The sequence below is a fragment of the Eleginops maclovinus genome, chromosome 16 (assembly GCF_036324505.1).
Source record: "Eleginops maclovinus isolate JMC-PN-2008 ecotype Puerto Natales chromosome 16, JC_Emac_rtc_rv5, whole genome shotgun sequence".
In the NCBI taxonomy this organism is placed as follows: domain Eukaryota; kingdom Metazoa; phylum Chordata; class Actinopteri; order Perciformes; family Eleginopidae; genus Eleginops; species Eleginops maclovinus.
Window position 1 is genome coordinate 16,017,099 of NC_086364.1, and position 13,942 is coordinate 16,031,040.

The 13,942-nt window shown below is 42.1% G+C and overlaps 1 protein-coding gene across 1 annotated transcript in view; it reads right to left on the bottom strand.

Annotated features, from left to right (window-relative positions):
* fam20ca (FAM20C golgi associated secretory pathway kinase a) overlaps nt 1–13,942 on the bottom strand; it is a 34,153-nt gene that overhangs the window by 18,425 nt on the left and 1,786 nt on the right. Inside the window, exons 2-3 of the mRNA XM_063902943.1 lie at nt 13,542–13,726; nt 9,469–9,547 (exon numbers count right to left, since the gene is read on the bottom strand). Coding sequence (XP_063759013.1) covers nt 9,469–9,547; nt 13,542–13,726 — 264 coding nt within the window. The remainder of the gene's footprint in view (nt 1–9,468; nt 9,548–13,541; nt 13,727–13,942) is intronic.

Sequence of the window (13,942 nt, forward strand, 5' to 3'; positions counted from 1 at the left end):
GAGGGTGGAAGGTGAAGGGTGACCCAGGCAAGCCCCCTGGATCAGGTGGCACGGTAATACCAGACCTGGCCACTGCAGCCCCTCCCACATCCTGCCCTGACAATGGGCAAAGCCAGGCAGAACCCTCCTCTGCTTTAATTGACTACACAATGATTGCATTCTCCTCCTTTTCCTCTGGCCTGTCGGTGGGGACAGGGGAGTCACACACAGCCTAATTGCCACCTTGCATATGGGACAAGCTTAGACAAGCACGAGTCTGGCCCATAATGGATGTATTAACCTCTATGCATGCTTTCACAAAAGGCCCGAGTTACAGAGCCACAATGCTCTCCCTCTTTCTCTCTGTCCAAGAACTGTTGTTTCATTCATTCGGCCTGGAGAGACAGTCAGGGGGACTGTGATAGATCTACCCGGGAACGGCTGCTATCTAATGACCGGGCTCAGTGGTGAGGGGTGGTGCAGTGCGTGTGGTCCCATTGTTAAGGCAACAGTTGATTTAGGGACAAAGTAACAATAAAGCATGTGTGCTCTCTCATTTTCAGACAGCTTTAATAAAAAACAAGAAGAAGAATCATCCCCTTTTGGTCCGTCTGAGCCAAAACAATTATCCTCATTGTGGTTCCTGAGGAAGACTAAAATGAAAAACATGCCGCACAGTAAGTTGTTGTCCAACTTAAATTGCTAAAATGCAAAGTCTCTTACTCGCAGATTGTGGATTCACCTAGGCACTTAGAGGACAATTATCCTGAAAATTCCCCTCAATTAAATACAGCGTTCCTGAGTGCTCATTTCAGATAACCAACCTGGAACGTTTTGTGTTATTTCAGCGGCTACCTCTGCACAATGTATTCCCTTTACAAGTCACGGTGTGCCCTGCTTTGATCGCCTCGTAAAAAGAAATACTCATCTGAGATGTCTACAATTCACCTCCTTGAGGGAGATTCATTTTCAGCATTCCAGGCGAATGCGGCAGCGACATTCCTAGCGGGAAGCTTAGGAATTCCCCCATACAGTATTTTAGGCTTTAATGATAAGTTAGGATGGCTGAGCAACATAACCGCACAAAGCAGTGAAAAGCATGCACAACTGCAAGAATGTGATTCACTTGGATGTGGTGTAACGCAGAGGAGGACACGCGCTCTGCTCCCAACCACACATCCACAGGCACAAACACACAAAAACAAACACCGGCCTTCAGTTCAAAGATCGGGATCAAAACGCATGGATTAAAGAATCAACATACCTCTAGTTCTAGTCATCAAATCAGACCACTGTATGGGCAACTGTGATTGGTTATAGGAAACCTGTTCTGTAAACAAACAATATTGCTTAAATTGTGTAAGGTTGATGATGCAAGCTGGCGTTCCATCATGCCTTACACAAAACATTACAAAAGTCACACAGGACTGATCTGTTTTTAAGCCAATAGTTTAAAGCCATTGCACCCTTTATACCTTTATATTTTAGATTGCTTTAGCCTAAAGACTTTAAACAAAGGACATAGCTACATTTAGTCGATTATTTCCTGGACTCGACATTAAGATGTTACCACGTAGATTATTTGTTCAATACTCCTCATATTAAGTTTACACAATATACCAAAAAGTACACAACAATGACGAAGCAATGACTACAATGTGTAGTAAAAAAACTCAAGTGTCTTGACCTATTGGACCTCACCTTTGTGACTTCACTGTTATAATCATAGCAGCGATGACCAAAACTATACTAAATAGGAGCCAATTTTTTTTTTCCTTCACTCATGGTATCATCTCCAGCAACTCAGTCGGCCTGTAATCACATTACGATTAGGATACTCAGGGGTCGGCCACATTACACTGGGAGTGCATAAACACTTGTCAGACAGAGAGAAAACGGAGAGAATCTAAAAATACAGAGCAAAGAGGCGAGGGACAAGCCGAGGATTAGTACCGCCTCAACAAATCAAACAAACAAAGTGAAGAAAGGAGCAAGAAAGGGAGGTGGAGACGGAGAGAGAGATGGACAGAGGATACGGAGGGATGGTGAAGAAGAAGAAAAGCCACTTCTTCCCGAGCTGACCCAGTAAAACATTCATGAGAAATGTCGATATGTGAAGTGTGTGAGAGCGACGACAGGGGTGAAGGGAGTTTAGGACACGGGAAACGAACGTAAGACTGTCCTCTGTGTTTCAGTGTGTCAAAAACATATTTGAGATGATGAACAGACGCCTTCAGGGCCAACAACGAGCTGAGACACAGACAACACGCAAACACAGAGAGAAGACATGAAAAGATGTTACTTCTTTTGAGAACATGCAGAAATGGATTTGAAATGAGTCCGTCGTTAATTATGATGGATGCGAATGATATAAAAGGACTGAGCGCACACTTTAATGACGAGTCATTAGAGACATTAAGCAGAACACACATAAGTGATTGACACTTCAATTAAAACATTACACAGTGAACACTGGCTGTGGAATTTATTAAGACTTCAGTAAGCTTCAATAAACTTTCACTGCCGCAAAATACCAGCTGAAACAGTGTGTGTGCTGATGACTGGGCAGATGTGACAAACCACTGAGCGCAGATGGTTACACGAGCGTCAAAGCATCGCACTAATTAACCGGCTCATCTCACAGCCTACGAGAGGTCAACGCATAACAGCGCCCACACAATGACTGCACTGAAACACACACACACACACACACACACACACACACACACACGCACACACACACACACACACACACACACACACACACACACACACACACAGACACACACACACACACACACACACACACACACACACACACACACACACACACACACACACACACACACACACACACACACACACACACACACAGTTAACCAGATATAAACACTTCAAGTTCAATCACATGCAAACAACCCACATCTTTGCTTAGCAACATCACAGTGTGTAACTGAAAGATCGAGAATTTCATTATGTGAGGTTATTTACATGAAGGCCTGAAATAGAAAACAATATAAATCAGAGTGTTAATGAGGGCAAAAGAGAGTGAGAATCTACACCCATGGTACCATCCTTCCTGCGATGTTACAGCAGCCTGAAGCTGGACGACACAACACTCTTTGTAGGTGAATGAAGAAGGCGAGAGGTGAGCATTGGGATGAAAGAGGAGTGTGGAAGGAGGGAAAAGTGGGAGTGTAAGCTGAGCAATCCTCAACCACATTAGAGCAGCTTAAAAACAAATTAATCTTAAAGACGCACAGAGGGAGTCGGCAGTGCCGAGAGCCTGAATAAGAGCCATCGGGCCTGGCCCTCTAAGGCCGTCTGGCTGCGAGTACACAGCTGCATGAGAAACAGATGTTGTGACACTGCAACTCTCACTGTGTGTTTGAGTGTGTGAGAGAGAAAATAAAATGTAGAAGAGGATCACAGCAGAGTATGTTTGACAGCAGGCATTATCTTTGCCTTAGGTGTTTCTCTGTGTCTGATTTCCCTGTTTTACAAACAACTTTTTTTCACTGCTGGAACCACCTACAGTATTAATTATCTTAAATCAAAGTCTAGGGTCGAGGGAAATGTTGGGAAATAAAATTTGGTCAAGGTATCATTAGAGCTGGATGAGACATTTGGTTCAGTTAGGAAAAGATTGTGGGCTAATAGAAAAGGCAAATGTTAATTGCAGCTCTATAATGAGAAGGAAACTCAAATTCATTCCAGTCCACACACTGCAGCCTCACCATCAGCTTTATGTAGGCACAGACTATTTTCTGCACTGGCCATGAGTTGTGCAGTAAGAAAATGCACTTTAATGCATTCGAAATGAAATCTTTTGAAACAATTAACTAGTTTCTTAACCACCAAGAAAAGGTAAAGACTAACCCCAACATGGATGTCAACACAATCAAAGTGGTTTGTTGTACAACACTCTTACGCAACTCTCTCTGTCTACATGTGTCAAACAGTGCAGACAGCTTCTCTTTCTAACTGCCTCATGCATCTTACATAATCCTGTTTTGTTCTCTTCTTTTATCCCTATATACACCTCTCTTCCTCCATACTTTTGGAGCAACACTTTTCACAATTACTAGATGAACTTCCCACTACTCATGAGCAAACCACAACTGCTCTACAGATCGTCATTGATTTCAAAAGCCAGCTCAGCCAAATTGCTTTACATCCTGCATGATTGGTTTTGTGTGGCTGTGTGACATGGGACCCGCTGTGAGGTCAATCTGATGCAAGGGCGGCAGAGCAGGGGCTGCTGGGGAAACCTCTGACAAAGCCACAGTTTACCTAATCATCACGTCAAAATATAGATATGACACTTCAGTTTTTTACTTGTTAAGTTGAGAATCATTCCCAATAAAGGCCCCAAGGTCCACAAGAAGAGGATGTTAATGTGAAACGATTTGACATTTCATCACTTTAAAAGTCTAGTGTGCTTGAAGGCTTTTTGACTTGTCACGCTGGAAATCATTAGGAAAGTGTTAAATAGTGAGCGACCGGGAGTGAATGAGCTAGTTTTCTACAGTATGTGCAGACATAGAGTTGGTTCACCGTCGTCACCTTCTGTGTAATATACCCACAGCCCCGAGTGAGCGGATACAGCTGCGACTTGGCTAGCCGTGCACCGATATTCCAGTACCAGCCCTGGGTGATGGAGTGTGCATGAACTCTATAGTCCCCTCAGCGTCCTTCTCTTTGCAGCTTGTGTGCATATACTGTAGTAGTGAGTGTGTGTGAGCAGCAGCTGTGAGAACAGCTGTCTATAACATGCTTCATCTGTGCACACACCCAAAGATGAGCTCACACTGCACCTCTCAAAAGTGTGTCTAACTTATGAGAGACAGCAGCTTTCTTATGGCCCTTGTGGGAGTTCTTTAAGGAAACGCTGTTAAACAAGTGACTACCAAAGAAGAAGAAAAACTGAAATTGATATGATGTGAACGATACGTTTCCCCCGAAAAAGATATCAGTTAGGATAGTCATGAATACAGAAGGGGACTGTGTATGTGGAAGTGCCTATGCTTACAAGCGTATGATGTGCATGAGCATGTGTATGTAATCATGCTGAATACATCCATGCCAAATGAGATGTTCTGGCTCCTAACAATGGGACTTCTTTGGATCATGATGGATCTTCTGAGGCTTCATGTGATGGGATTTTTTCACATGTAAAACCATTAACCTGTCTTTGGGTTTCTATCCACGCTTGTATCTGCTAATGTTAAAGACAATTCACACAGGGATTCACAGAAGAACATATCAGTCTGTAAAGCAGATGTGAATGTAATTTGGTCCATAAATGCTTGCTGTCATGAGTTAACAGGATTGTGATCTTGGCATTTGGATCTAAAACATCTCTTCTGATATGCAGGGAATAACTGTAAGCAGCAGGTGAACCCTTCAGCATCAAGCTTATGACTTAAAAACCAGAAGACATCAAAAACACTATATGAACAGCTCTGTTTCCTTCCATACTTTACATGAATGCCGGTAAATCAATAATAAATCATCAATCTTTTATAATCAGATCAATAACCAGAGCAGGGAGAGGCTCTCTGCAGAGGGCATTAGCTGGATTCAGCTCTAAAAGAATTCCCCAACTCCCCCATCTACAGTGCATGGAGAGGATCCATGGAGGAATGTCAGTCATAACCCAACTGGGGCGCTGCAGATATGATGAGGCCCTCAAATGGACTTTTGGTTATGAAACAGCCTGCAGATGATAAAAAATGAAGCAGCCTCTTGGGTGTTGCAGCTAAGAGCCTTCACGGCCAACCACACTACCATTACTAGCGCTAAGAGCAAAGCTTGTCAGAGCTCATCTGGCTCATGCAGATGAGACGTCTCCTAAGTCCCCACGGTTCTAAAGGACGCGCATGTGTGCCCTATATATATGTTCTCGCACATGGTGTTTACATGCAATGAACCTTGTGTGTTGATATAACAGCTCACGGCATGACTGGGGCATGTACACAACAAACAGGGACATTTATGCTATTCTTGAGATGTATAAACCATTTTGAACTATGAGACATTCATCAGAATCAACGCGAAGGGTTGGAAACAGGCTTGTCAAACAGCGTGCGATGGAAAAATGTATTCTTTTTTGCATATCTGAGGCTTACACCTCCTCCTTCAATCCCCCAACCCTCCATCTGACAAATCCAATTAGCATGACATGAATATTGTGGTTCTGTATACACAAACCACGACCAGGATCTTGGCAGGGGATGGGTAGGAAGGGGAACCTGGAACTTGAGCCAGACAGACACGGAGTGCTGGCATTGGAGGGCCTCCCCTCGGCCTGTAACCCGGCTCCAGCTGGAAGACCCAGTTCCTTGACAGGTTGGCAGTGCCGCCTGCTCCCCTCCCCTCTGGCCTATCTCTGCCTCTCGTCTGTCTTCCAACACCAGCACTCTCTCTTTTCACATGCCACTTCATTCCTCTCCATCCTCTACAGCCTTTGACGCTTACTTCCAGAGCCATCTGATAGCCCCAGCTTTATGAAGTGCACTGAATAGTTAGAATATCCATTCCTTATGTTGACATTCAAACTCTTAATCGACAATATTTCTCTTTATTTGCTTTTATATTCATTCTGGTAAAATCCAGTGTTTTCAGGAGAGTTTCAGATAAAGATTAGGCTACACTAATGTAATGAGTATACTATATTTAGAATTAGATTCCAGTGGTGGCTGCTGAGGATCCTGTGTGATACCTTTGATCCAAACATTTTATCAGCTTTTGTATCATTGACGTCCGTTGATGTCCAGAGTAAAAATGTATTGATCATTTTTTCATAATGAATGACGATTCAAAGTTTCATTTGTGAACCTCATTAGAAGTTTGAATGTAAAAAAAAAGAAGAGATATTTGGTAGAGCCATCTTTAGTTCAAATGTAGTGTATTTTTAACTGATTTCCTCATGTTGTCACCATTATGATCACCCACTCATAATCATCTGAAAGACTCTATGCTCCCTTTCTCTTTGCTCTAAGTGTAAATATCTGCCGTTGCATTTGACCTCATTTACAATATCAGCAACCGAGGAACTATATGTGCACATATTTAATTTAATTATCACATTACAATGCTTGGGAGGATCACAAACATCTGCCAGACACAACATTAGGAGGAAAAGCCTTTTTTTTTTGTGGGGGGAAAACAAGCCGTCGTGACTTAAAACACTTAAGCAAATTGCACTTTTAAAAAACTAAACAAGCATCTTCTTCCCCTTTGTGGGCACACACTTTAAATCATCAAACACAACCATAGAGTTACTCAGACAGATAAAACGGAGCTAACTTTTTTTCCCATAGCTGTGCAGAGACAGCATCGTGTGGAGGTGTCTGGCAAGCTGTCAGCATGTGCAGTCTCCTGGCCCATTCCAGTGAGCAGATTTGCATTCTGCTCAAAGGAGGCCTGAAACATCAAAGCCTCTTTGAAGCACCACTTGATGCTGCACAATGGGACAGGCGAAGAAAAAAACAATGCAATACAGCAACTCTCTGAACTACTGTACCCAGAATGCACCACCGATCCAAAAATAAAAGTGGGACACATCAATGCCATGAAACATCAAAACCTCACGGTGTGCGTTAACAAAAGTAGAACAAAGATTATTCTTCTTCTTCTCAGGAAAATCTGATGGTTTTTTGCATTTCCGCTCTGAGGACTTTGGTATAATATCTGTAAACACTGGAGACAGATGAGTGTGACAGTCGAAGCATTACATTTAAATTTAATTTGGCAGGCCAAATAAAGAGCTGCGGGAATCTGTAGCATTTAATCCAGAATGTGACACGTAATTAGTGTTAAAAACAGTTGACAGCAACTGAGAAAGATCTGACGTACATCTACTGTAATGAATAAGCATTCTTTTAAATGTTTTTGATAGGCTGCCATAAATAGCAAAACAGGGCAATAGATATACTTTTTTATGCTCAAATAAACAAGTAAAATATATTCTAAAGACATAAAAACACACACATATATATATATTTAGTCATGTAGACATATCAGGAGTTGACACAACCTTCACTCCTAAGGGACTCATTATCTGTGTTCCGCTTGACCAACCATAATTGAAGCTACATATGCATGTATAATAAGACATTGCATGACTGCTGATGATGTATGCCATTCCCCTAACGCCGCTCAGAGCAACAGCCTGACAACAACTGAAATCGCTCTTCTCCTTCTTTGACCCATCCTGCCATCACACATGACTCACACATGTACACATATTGTCTATGCTGCCTACATCAGACCCTCAAAGCCTAATCCAGTCAAATGAACCCACAAAACACAGGGTAATCTCTGCTCTTGTCAGATATGACTATGCCATTGATGCCTGCTGGGTGCTGCTGTTGACTTGAAAGGTTTGCGTGTATGAAAGCTACAATAGAAGCTCAGAAGGCCATTGTTTGGACCGTATACTCTGCGGCTAACTTAGTAAACAATGCCTCGTGTTATAAAAAAACCACCACTGATTGACCTTGGAATGAAATGCTAAATTAGGAGACAGCTAATTTGAACTGCCACTGCTGCTGTTTTGGTGTATATATATATGAAGTTGCACTGGTGAAGAGGAGCTGAATAAGGAATATGAACAACAAACATTAGGTGAAGTTTGAAGAAACTGTGCAGCCTCTCCATAAATCACGAACAGACAGTGGAAATATATTCAGTATCATCTTCAGTTTAAATTCTTTATCCTCCCACCACTGTGGCTATAGCAATGGGAATGGTTTTGTTGAAACACAGAGTCATCACGAACTGTACCTGTCATAATGTGAGCTTTCACGACTATCAATCACAAGTTCTACAACAACAACAACCCATCTGTCTGTCTCAAAGTCTCTTTCCCAGAATTAAATACTCTCCACTGAGGCTTTCATGTAGAAACTTATTCTGAATATCATAGCAATCAAACCAGGCTGCTGAGCAATTACTTCTGATCGCAGCCCAGTTGGCCTGGACACTGTTTATCTATGTCGGCATGGGAATTCATCGGGCAAAACTCAGACAGCTGAGAGGGAGGGTATTTCTTTTTCATGTGCCATGCGCCTTTGCTAGCATACATGCCTCCCCAAAGACGCTTCGACGATGGCTCAATGCTTATTTTAATTAACACATAAGCCTGTTGATGTTAATTAAAAAGCAGACAGAAAAAGATCACACAGAGGGGAGAGCTGTGTACCCGAACGCATGGATAGATGCGGCGGCAGCTCTTGAAACGTATTCAGATGAGATTTCCTGTAGCCCTCTTGAAATGTATGCATTACAAGTGGGCGCATCAAGCCAAGAGTATCAAACAGATTTTTGATGTTAGTTATCTTTGGTGGAAAATGCAGATTTCCTCAAATCTAACAAATCTGTCAAAGCAGAGAAACTTCCATAACTCGGGTGCTCTAACAATATCTGCGGTGCCCTTCTGATATGCAGTGTATTATGTAAATGCAGTCTATCTGTGCTACTTACTTCATGGGCTTGAAGAGCGCTTGTCCATAGTTCTGGAAAGTCATGATCAACTTCAGCTGGGTGCCTCCAGATTTCATGGCTGAGAGGAAAAAATCGAAATGTTAGATGAGTATTTCAGGCATAAACAAACACACATGCAGGCATATAAACATTAGCGCACATAAATATGCCCGCACAATTGCACAGCTGTTCTGCTGCTTGCCAATTGGAGGACGCAATTTTGCATGGCTGCACAATAGAGCCATCACATCTGCTGACCAATTTGCCAGACACTGTACAATCAAAGTGAAATTATGGCAGATAGGAGCTGGGTGTGACTGAGAGACAGAGAGGTGTGAAAAGCATATGCTGACAACTAGTCTGCTAGTTCTGGGTTTGATGGAGGGATGGAACTGGAAATGAACAATGTTGCCAGGGTGTAACAGAGTGACTGTGTCTTGAAAACATGCGCAGCTTTGAGAAAGACAAAAATGACACGATGACTAAGTGAAAGAAGAAGTCTTGCAAATACATGTAGAGATTACAGAGCTTTAGAAGAGCAGCTTTAAGTGGCAGTTGTGAAGTTTCATTGCGCAAAAACCTCTCTGTAAAACATTCTGGAACTCGCAACCTGATCACTTTTAAAAGAGCCACCAAATCTGTGTTAATTCAGCAACATACATTGTGTGCTTTAATGGATCTCCGGCAGCTCCCTTTCTCTTTACTTTACTGTTTCATAGAATCCCTTCTAGGATTGGGTATTGAAAGTCAGGAGGTGCTATAAACGATATGACACTTGCATTGGAAATCTGTTTTCAGTTTGTCGATGTATCAGTCCTTATCAGATACACCATTTAAATTCCACATAAAGTCCACAGACAAATACAACTTGCATTTTATTTTAATGCAATAACATGGAAAATCCTATCGTATCGAAACTCGAAGGATTCTTCATTTCCTGAATCAAATAAAAGGAACTGTACATGTGCACGTAACAGACCTGATTCTGAGCAGATGTTTCTCTGTACACATTGTCAGGACTTGCTTGTGCACATCAGACTGCTTCTCCTCTGACTACCACCAAGCTGAGCTCCTTTGCCCCGGGCGAGGAATGGGGGCACATGTCTCTGATGATCAGTCATATCCGCGGTGTCTCTTAGAGGCTGACGGAGACTGACTGTGAGCTTCCTGTCTGCCTCCGACTCAAACAAAGGGACTGCCAGGCCTGTCCTAATGCCTTGTGTTTCTGTCATAATGGACAGGCTTTCGGGGGATTTGCCCATTTATTACAAAGCATTAACTTGAGCATATTACACAACACAGCGTTTCTGCCTAACCCCAAAATCAACATAAGCCCGCTGTAGTGGACCCACTTATTGAATGGCTTGCTGCTGTACTTCACAGAACGATCTTTTGTGTTATTATGCTTCTTGGTGTTTCTCTCAGATGACCCTGTCTCCTTTTTCCTTGTTTGCATATGTCATTCTTTTATTCCCTTTCCTTCCGTTATGCTCCGCCTGTCTCACTTTGCTTTACTCACCGCTGGCAAGCCTCCCCATTTACCGTGACTCATTTTCAAAAAGCTTTAGTAGTGATACTTCCACTGTTGCACAAAGTACAAACTCCATTACCTTTGGTCAGTGCTTCTTCTTCAGGACAGAGGAGGGATATTGAGTGAAATTGAAAGCCAAATAGTTTGCTGAGAGCATTAGGTCTACACATGTGCTAGATTTGCTGAAGCCAGGTCAAAGGGAAAGTGCCCCATACATTAATCTTTAAACATTGTACATCAAACCCTGAACCTTTGAGGGATTGCAGACGACCCTGCAATGTTTTAATGCTGTGACCTCGAACCTATAAGCCACAATGCGTGAGAAGCTGACCTCAATACTCTGCTCTGTGCTGGACGTTAACAAAATGTTTCTAATTGCAAACTACTAAAGGTAATCCCCCTGCGAAAAAGTGGAAAAGCTCTGCTGATTGTTTCTCTGGATGGTATCTGTGCTGTCATGCAATCAAACAGGACTTGTACAACAGTAAACTTCAACTAGACATTCTTATAATTCCCTTAAAGGCATCTGTCTCAGTGTCCGTGCACAAATGTATGTGTCTTGGATCCATCTATTCATCCGTTTCACCAAGCGTTCACAAATGAAAGGATGTCTTTCCTAAACCTTCATGTTCTCTGGTCTTACAGAGAGCTCCAGGTCTCGCCCACTACCATCAGATTCCCCTGAATGCTGTGCAGCGATGATAAATCCCCTCCGCTCTCACCTGTGCCACCTCACGGCACTGTGCGTATGATTTATGAGTCCAGCTGAGGACTGAACAAAAGGCTGCAGAGAGACAAACACAGAGGAGGGAGGAACAGAAAATGCCGAGCAGGGTAACTTTCTGATGCTGTCCCTGTTTTGTAATTGTAGTTAGGCAGATACAGTATGTGGTAAGTGTGGGCACCAATTATTGGGCACAAAGCTTTAATGCATGCTACAAAACACAAAAGCACTGTGTTTTTCTTTTCAGAGGACAGACAGTGTATTATAGGTGTGTCTGGGCACTGATTGATGGTTTATAAATTACTAACAGAGAGCACAAAAAGCAAACACTACTAAATGTAAGCTGAGATGTGTAGCATGAATGATGAAAGATTGTGAGCTGCCTGTGAGGGACTCATAAAAATGAGACAGAGGAAACGGCCTCAATAAGAAATACAATAACACTGATGCACAAAGAGATGGAGATAACAGCTAGCACCACTGGAGGATATGTTGGTATTCATGTCCAGTTTGTATGAAGCCACTTTAGCAATCTTCACATTCAGACAACATCTCTTTTTTACAGGGCAGATTTGGCCGAGACTGTAAAACCAATGAGGAAATAGTATAAATCAGTCTTATAGCAGACCTGTCTCTTACAAATAGTCAAATCATCCTTAGAAAGGGCTTCTTTTTAATGGCACTTTTGCACAGGGAAATATTTTTACTTTCTTTTGAACAGAGTTTCTCAAAGCTTGCTTTGATGATCAAGTTCACTTACAGAATATGCAGAATTATTAGAATATGACGTTATCAATTACCCGGTTCAAAAGCAAATTGTTTTCAAATGAAAGACACTAATGGGTCTTGGGAATCAAAGCAATGTTAAGAAATGTAGACTTGTTTGAGGGGGATATTTCTCAAATGTTTTCTACACTTTTTTTTGAGTCTGCATTAAGATGTTTAGTAACTTTGTGAAATGTATTTCTTACGTATGATACTTTTCTACCCATCTTTCATGTATTCAATTTCTTTAAACACAGCGCATGTTCTCTTTCTAAAGGTCGCTCAGGTGAAATCAAGTGGGATCTTAAAGGGATTATATATATAGTCATTAAGCAGCAGTAACACACATCTTAACCAACATGTTGACAAGGGGGAAAAAGCTCTTACACACAGACACACACACACACACACACACACACATTATTTGATAAAGAAGGGTTGTTAAAATCTATAGTAAGCTCCCAATAAAAAAAGCTGAACACAGCTTTAGAAACTTGCATGCATACGCAGAAATACAGATAAGGGGCCAGATGTGTGTGATTGTGGCCTCCTTCTCACACACACTGTACACACAGGAGTCAGGTGCAATCAATCCACTCTACTTTCTTTTTCTTAGATTTTAAAATAAAAATGTTGGTGGCTATGTGGGGCAGGGTTGAGTTAATGGTTCACTTTTATGAAAAGGAATTTGCAGCTTGTGTGAAATTTCCATGTATCTTGATAGTTTTTTCCATCAAGACAGACTTTATAAATAAGTGTCGACTGCTTTTAAGTGCTACCCTCTGGGATTTTTGTGTAGTGATACTGTTTTTACATTTACATTGCTTATAATAATCAAATCAACCAGCTAGGGGTTTTGGTGGCTGATACTAAAAATGATTTCATGTTTATTTTGTAATATGAATTTACCCAACAGATATTTCCATGGTGGCAAAGCCTCTGAGGTTGCATTACATCACAGCATAGTAAAACATTGAGCAAGACTTTAGCCTTCACTGACATACACACATCCAAACACACACACCTTGGTCTAGATCTCCCTGACTGACTCACCTACGCTGGTGATCCTCTGTGTGGTGAGGTCTTTCAGCAGGGCTTCCAGCACTACACTGTGTCTGGAGTACATCTCGTAGCGGTTGATGCCGATGTGGAAACGTAACCAGTTGGGGTAAGATTCTGCCATCACCTCTCCGGTCGGAGAGAACTCCTCCTCCTCCTCGTTCCCCTCCTCATTGTGCCTGAAAAACAGGGAGTGGAGAGGAGGGTTTACCAAGAAGTTGTGGTGCTAGCAGATTCCCATTCAGATTATCGTAAATCGATGTTATGGATGGATGCAGTATTTGTAGCAGTCTTTTGATACAGCCTGACTGTATCCGGGAAATTTGTGGTGGAGGAATTGGCACTGAGCATTTCATCTAGTAACACATGGAGTTGTAACTATTTTGAAATTAAAA